At 55.5% G+C, this 7,542-nt stretch overlaps 1 protein-coding gene across 1 annotated transcript in view; it reads right to left on the bottom strand.

Moving 5' to 3' along the window:
- Positions 1-7,542, bottom strand: part of SUFU (SUFU negative regulator of hedgehog signaling) — a gene marked incomplete at its 5' end in the record, with an annotated part of 90,063 nt that continues 82,521 nt past the window's right edge. Inside the window, 2 exons of the mRNA XM_081105228.1 lie at positions 1-3,129; positions 5,554-5,622. Of these exons, the coding sequence (XP_080961354.1) occupies positions 3,040-3,129; positions 5,554-5,622 (159 nt within the window). The 3' untranslated portion in view covers positions 1-3,039. The remainder of the gene's footprint in view (positions 3,130-5,553; positions 5,623-7,542) is intronic.

Raw genomic sequence — 7,542 nt, 5'->3', positions numbered from 1 at the left:
GTCTGTAAATATGTTTAATGCACTTAGATTACACAGAGGAAGAGGGGCAAGAAGGAAACGACATCTAAGTGAGGCAGCCAACGTTCTTACAAAAGTTCCTGGCTGGCTGCAGCCTGTAGGAACTGAGTCGCCAATGACATTAGAAACTAATGGAAATGTTTACAAAAGCCTGCTCGTCGCAGCATTCAGGTCCTTGTACAAAAGGAGGGCTCTCTCTACAGGGCTCCTCACTTATTACAGGGACCCAGGGCCCTCACCTGGCACGGAGGCCCCGGAAGCCAGAGAGGAAACACAACTGAATAAAAAAATAGTCAAGGGATTTCTTTACTGGTCTGCCCCATAGGGGCACCAACTTTTAGATTTTTTCCCTGCTCCTCAACTCAATCTCCAAACCCAGTCCCAAGACCCTGTGTTTATTTTTAAAACGTTCTAGCCCTTTTAGACTCTCCCCAAGGCTTCCCAGTCCCAGCGCTGGAGCCTGGCCTATGGAACAGGAAGAGGAGGACAGGAAAGCGCCAGCTCCCTGGCCACATCTGAGACCTTGCATGAGCCTCTCCACCCGCTCCGAGTGGCAGCTGGGCTGTGGTCCTCTTGCCGCCCATACTGGACCTGAGGAGCCACAGAAGTCTGCCTTGTGTAGCAGGCAAACAGCACGGGGTGCCCCTTCCTAGCACCAGGGACTGGGAGGGTGGGGTAGGACCAGGCAAACCTCAGGGAAGCTTGTGGAAGAGGCAGATGGAGGGAAGCTTCTTACCTCCCCCTCACTATGAGGTCAGGGCTCTGAAGGGGCTGCAGGGAGGGAAAGAAGGGATACATTTAGTGAGCACCCACCACGGTTCAGGTGCTGTGCTAAGCACAGTATGTGGTCAGCCTTGCTTGTCTCACCAGCCAGCTCAATGGCAAACCCCTGGGAAGGCACTGCCACACAAGGGAAAGGAGGTGTGGTCAGAGACAGCGGGGGCCCTGCCACTGCCCCAGAGCCACTGCCCTGTAGGAAAAGGAAATGGAGGCCTGGCCCCAGCATGACCTTGGAGGTTCCCAACGTGGGCAGGCAGGGGCCATAGGCTTCATGGGCTCATCGTCTCAGAGCTCACCTACTGCCTCCCACACTGATGACAAAGCTTATAAAAGAGTCCCCTCCCCATCGCCAAACCAGGCAGGTGGCGGCAGGGTTCCATAAAGAGAACTGGTGGAGAGCAGGTCAGGTGGTAAGGAAAGGAGGAAAGGTGATGGCACCTCTTTGGCCACGAGACATTGGAAGACAAGAGCTTCAAAGGCAGGGATGCTGTGGCAGACGGAGGCCAGGAAACGTCCTTTTGAAAAGTTCTGAGAAGGCACAGCTGCTCCCGTCAGGTCCAGAGGGTTGCACCTTGGCTGCTGGGAGCCTGGAGTCCATCTCTCCCATACTCCAGGCTGATCTGCCTTGAAGCTCTGAGTTTGATGGAATTAACCAGGTAGCCCTAAGGGTGTGTGCAGAGAAGGGGCCAGGCGCCTTGGAAGTCCAACTGCTGCTCCCTGGAGAGACGTTCACTGCCTTCATGGCTCCTGGAGGCAGCTTTGTCGGGATCTCTCATCAGAGGGGTCCTGTACCCGTGGGCCTCCTGTGGCCTCCTGGTGTGTATGGTGGTGTGGACGGGGCAGAGCATAGTCCTGTGTGATCCCTGACGGACAAAATGGCTTTGCTTTGGACAGGCCTGAAGAGTGATCTTGAAATAGCAGTTCCTAGAGTTGGGGGTAAAAGGGCATGAACGGGGCTTGTTGATTTCAGGACAGAAGTGGGAGATCATCCAAGAGGGACCCCAAAACCACAGGCCAGAAATAGGTTGGCTTCTGGGAGGAAGACCATGAGAACTTCAGTATTGGGGCAAGGGATTAAGGACCCAGGGAGGCCCAGAGGCAGGACAGGAATGGGGAATGAAAGATGAGAAATGAATGGATGCAGGGAGGATAGAAGAGCGGTAGAATGCAGTGTTTGCAAAATCAAAGTGAAAGCCGTTGAGAGGGTTACTTTTTCCATTTTTAATAAGCCAGAGTCCTGCAGCCTGGAGGCTGGGAGGCCCAGGGGATGAGGAAATGGGACAGGAGTGGTCAAAGAGCTGGAGACCCAGGCCCTGAGTGGCAGGTGGGGATGATCTGTGAGGTGCTGGGCCTCACCCTCTCCCAGGCAAACCTGGGAGACGAGGCTGAGGCTACCAAGTCTCTGAGACCCTGACGGTCCTTTAACTTTGTGGGGTCCAGTCCACTGGGAAGCAGCAGCACCCCTTCTTGGCCCAGCTTAACTGGACTCAAGGCTTCATGGGGGAATCTCAGCTCTCCCCTGCCACAGGCTCCACCTGGCTCCACCAGGCCCACCTGGGAAGAAAAGCCTCTCTGAAGCTGGCTGCTCTGGGCCCTGGGCAGGCAGGTGTATACCATACCTTCTCTGGTGGCGGCTCAGAGGGAGTTAGCCCCAAGCCCTTGTCTGAGAGAATGCAAAAGTTCATCTGGCAATAAAGTTCTGTTTAAAAAACATTATATACACAGCTTCTGGACATCTCTGAAGAGCAATAAAATACCATCGGTTTCTACAAAATAAAATAGAGGAAGAAAACCAAACACAATCAGAGGAATTGTTCGGTGGCAGGAGGAGCTTGACTACCAAAGGCTCCCAGATTGAGCTGGGCAGTGAACCCCGAGGGCCACTCCACCTCCTTCCTGCTGGGTGCTCGGCAGGGGGTAGGTGAGAGGAGGCCTGAGACCGAGGAGCACATTAAAGGTCCAGAGTCACTTCTCAAACCAGAACTTGAGGCGGCAGCAGGAAAGGAAGGTTTGCATTTGCCCACTCAGTGCCCAGTGGGATCAGGGCCTGGTCGTGTGGGCTTGGCACTGCAGGCGAGGCGGAGGTCAGCTGCCCAGGCCTAGCATCCTGCCGGGCTGCAGGTGCTCGGTCATCCTCACACTTGTCCTTTTACTGGTGGGACTCTCCCTCACACCGTTGTTACACCGGAGTCACCGGGAGCAGCTGGGCTCTCCTCTGGCCCCTGCAGGGCCCAGCCCAGGCTAGTGCAGTGGGCTATCGAACACCACATCAGGCAGGATGGAGACTTTCAGCTTCTTTTCAGGCCAGCTGTACTCTTTGGGGAGTTTGAACTGTGGAGGGAGCAAGCACAGAGCCAGAGTGCACACGTTAGCAGAATCCACTGCCTCCCCCCAGGTTGCCTAGAGTGGCTGGGACTCTCACCCAGGCCTGTCCCTGGTGCTGGGACAAGACAGGCCACTGGTTGCCTGGTTTCAATCTCAAATGCTAGCTAGACCCAGGTGGGTGGCTGAAGTCAAGCTGCTGGAGTTCGTGACCCCTTCCTCCTCTGCCCTGGCCGGGCCAATAATTAACCCCGGGTTGGAGGAGGCATGTTTTCGAACTCTTTCTTGACTGTGCTGACCTCCCTCCAGATCACTTCCTTGGTTCTGCCTCTGGCCACAAGCATGTAAGGAATCTATTCCCTGAGGCCCTGGGGCTGGAGAATGGGGCGGGGGGGGGGAGGGGGGGTACAGATACTACAGGGAAATGGCTTGAGGTCTAAAGCTGCAAACCTATCCCTGCCATGGCTTCTCTTTTGAAGGCTGCCGCAGAAGGACACTGAAACCTGCCCTCTGGAGCTTTGGCCGAAGGGGCCAAGGGAAGGAGGCCCTGACTTGGCCTCGGAGGGAGCAGAGGCGCAGAATGGCTGGAGGCGGTTTCTTGGGTCTGGTCATCCTCAAGAAGAGCAAACCCTCCACCCTGCGCCCCCTTGCTCATCCTCATCTGCTTCCCAAGGTTACCAGCCTGAGAGTGGTCCCAGTGGTGGCCAAGGGGAGTCCAAGGCCTTCCTGTCCCACCCGGGAATCACTGATTTGCTTACAGTTTTGTTTCTAGAGCTTCTGGTGGGGGTAGAGGAAAGAGACGGATGCATCTTATTCCCTCTATATTCTAGGCCCCTGAATGTGATCTGGTGCACAGCTAGTGCTCAACAGATGTGCACTGACTGGGGAATAGGGTCCACCGTTCATGACGCTCACTGTCCTGGGCTAGGCAAGAGGTCAGGCCAGGCTGGACAGGAGGAAGAGCAGGCTCTCAGCCTTCCAGCTGGGGCTGGAAGTGAACAGGTCTGATATTTCCTGGCTTGCTCCTGTACCTCCCTCTGATGGGGGACTGTCCAAGCCAGGACTAAATGGAGAGTGTGACAAGGGATGGGGACAGCCTCCGGACAGGAAAGAAAGAAAAAAAAGTCATTTTTAGTGACCTACTTTCCTAAGCTTCCCTGGCTCCTGTCCCTCCTGCCTGGACTGCCCCCCTCCCACCCCCTTAACATCCAAGCTCAGAGCAGCAGCTGGCAATGCGCCACCCAGTGCTACACGGCCTCTCCGGAAGCGCTTCTGGGCAGCTGGCTCTGTCTGTCTGAATGGGAGCTGGGCCTCAGGGGCCAGTGGCTGGTGGGGGCTGATTGGCTGGCACAGACTGGGTGCTTGGTGACTTTGAATGTATAAATGAGTTAATTTATCAAGCTGTATCCCAGAGGAGAGAGAAGACACTGTCCTATTAGGGGTGACCTCAGGCTCAGAAGTTCCTGTCCACCTGGAGCCCGGACAGGACAGGCCCGCCCTGTGCACTCTTCCTGCACCCGTGATGTTGGCGCCGCCTGTCCTATGTAGCCCAGGAGCCTGGCAGCTGGGAGCTCCTGGCTGAAAGCTAGCTCCTGCCTGGCCTCTCTTGGGCTTGAAAGCTTGGACCCTGGGAAGTGAAGGAGCTCTCCCCCAAACACACTTCCCGGCAGAAAGGGCCAGGGGAGGGCCTGTCTCGGCCACAAGCAGGGGAGGCCGAGGCCAGCTTGCTAATGTTCTACTAACCTATCGGGCACCAAGGGCAGGAAGGCTGATCCCACTGGGGTGCTGCTGAGGAGGAGGCCAGGGGAGGCGAAGGGACTTTCCAGGATGAGGTAAGTCCCTGCAAATGAGGATGCCGGGAACAAGGAAGAAAAACAAAGGGCATTATGGGCTCCAGTCCTGTACCCCCGAGGAGTAGCCAAGGAAAGCACAAGTGCCCACCTGGCCTGCCAGCTCCTCAGGCTCTGGGCTAGGGTTAGAAGAGGCAGACCAAGAGGGGAGAGCCTCTGGCTGGGGGAGGGAGTCAGGAGAGTGGCTCCTGGGTGGCCTGAGGCGAGAGCAGGAGTCCCTTGCTGCCCACCAGAACTCCCCCGTGGAATGTTCTCTGGCAGAGACATGAGCTTTCTGTTCAGAAGCTGCCAGGAAACAGCAGGGCTGGGGAGCTCTCGCACTAGCCTGAAGGCCCTGGCTGCCCTTCAATGAGGATCTCAGGAGCAGGCGATTTAGTTTGCTGGGTGTCCTTACGAGGGCTGGGGTGGTGGGAAAACAGAGAGAATAAAGCTGTTTAACATCTCGAGTCTCTCTTCCAGCCTATCCGGACACCTGAGAGAGAGCGAGGAGGAGGGAGGGATGGAGGGAGAGAGAAAGAGAGAGACAGACATGCATGCCCGCTCCTGGAGACCTAAGGCCTCTGTCAGAATCAAACAGGCTTACTTCCTCTGGAGAAGTCAAATCTTCTAAGTCCTCCAACATTTTCTCTACAAACTCTTCCGTCAATAGAATCTGGAAAGAAAGCACAAGACTTTTATTTTATGTTTTCAATAGGTGGTCTTTTTGTCAAATGTCAAGCTATGGACCTTCTCCTGGCCATGGAGCTCTGTTCTAGGGACAGAGGGAAGTGCTTGAGGCCCATCCTGACTGCCTCCCCCACCAACCCCGCACACCTGCCTGCAGTATCAGAGGAACTAGGGTAAAGAAGGAAGGGCATCAGAGGACAATAGGGAAGAAGGTGGGCACATCTGGAGGGGCAGCGGTGCTGGCCCCAGAAGGGAGATGGAAATGGGTGGGAAAATGCCGGTTTGGGCAGCTGGGGCCTCCTGCAGGTCTCAGTGCGGCAGAGGGGAACAAAGCCAAGGGGCAGAGAAGAGCGACTGCCAACATCCCTGCCCAAGCAGGTCACATGTTCCCCTCGCCCTCACTTGGTAGGACAAAAGGAATCTGTTTGGGTTTGGAATACAAGCCGGTCTGGAATCTGGAAATGCCCCGGAAGGTACATCCAAGAATGTGCTGGAGAACTTGGAGGCTGTGCACCAATCTCTTGTTTTACAAATGGGCAAAGGGACTCTCAACTCCCACTTCCACCTGTGGTATCCACATTCTCTCAGGCCGGAAGCTCCCGAACTCCTGTCCTGCGGCCCATTGAGCCCGAGTTCTTCAAAACTTCCTTTGAGGAACCTCTTTTCCAGTTCGCCTCCCAGCTGCCCCACTTTGCTGCTCCCGTCTGCTGCCTTGTCACGTTATACACTGATGTCTAGGACGGCCTGGCCCCACTATTCAGCTGGCACAACCACCACCCTCACTCTCTGAAGAAGTTTCACACCCATGGGGATGTCCAAGGACACTCGGCCTTCCTCAGGCGCTGGGCCATTTTCCCAGCTGGCTCTAGAGCCAGGCCAGCTCACCCCAGGCCTGCACCACCAGGACCAGCCTGAGGATCCTTCCTCTTCCCAAGCCCCTTCTCCACCCGTCTCCTCCCTGTGCTGGTGCGTGGGGCCTCCTGCACCGGACACTTCTACACACCAGGCTGTGGCTCTCCCTGCTGCCACTTTTAATGACCTGGTGTGGCCAGAGGAAGAAAAACAATGGGCAAAGACCAAGGTGAAGGGCTCCTCTGAGGAAAAACCCTCTATGAGAAGGATGGGGATCAAGAAGCTGAGAAAATACCCATCAGGTTTCCCCTGGGAATTGTACACTCTGATAAGAGCAGAAATCCCAACACTTAGAATACAGTCAGCTTGGGATATGAAGTGAAATGGCAGAAAAAGCAGCAGAGTCACTAGGACCTTACAGGATAGAGGACTCCGAAGGGAGGAGGTTGATGGGGTAGAGATAGGAGCAAGGAATGAGCGAAAACGACCCCGAGTGAATACACCAGCCACCACCCCAGGCATCCTGCTCAATGCTCACAGTCTAATCCCCTCCGTCTCCTTACAGATGAGGAACCTGAGGCACAGATAGGTTATGTAATCTGCCCAACACCACACAGCTCGTGAGTGGCTGAGACAAGACCATATCGCAGTCATCCCTGGACTCTGAAGTGAGTTAGTGCCTGAAGTACTGCTTCATTTCAAATCCTGAACTCTTACCCACATGATGTTTATGCATGTGCTCATTCTTCCACTCATCTGCCCAACAATCTACATGATTCCACAGCATTCCCTGGGCGCCTCTGCTAGGCCCAGCCCTGGGTGGAGCCCCAGGGACACAGGAATGAAGACAGTTCATTCCCCACCTGGACATCCCCCACCCTTGTTGACAGGGAGCCAAAGGACGTCTCCATTTCAGGCCGTAAGCCCACAGTCAGGAACAAAACAGCTCCGACCACTGGCCCACGTCTCCTCACTAAAGTTTCTGTTTGAGGAGCTCGGGCCTCAAGTGAGGACAGAGACAAGGTTCAGACAGGCAAAGGGAAACGCCCAGCCG

Source organism: Myotis nattereri (genome assembly GCF_964212035.1).
Source record: "Myotis nattereri genome assembly, chromosome: 13".
In the NCBI taxonomy this organism is placed as follows: Eukaryota; Metazoa; Chordata; class Mammalia; order Chiroptera; family Vespertilionidae; genus Myotis; species Myotis nattereri.
Note: the sequence above shows the minus strand (reverse complement) of the source record. Positions and strands in the feature narration are given on the sequence as shown.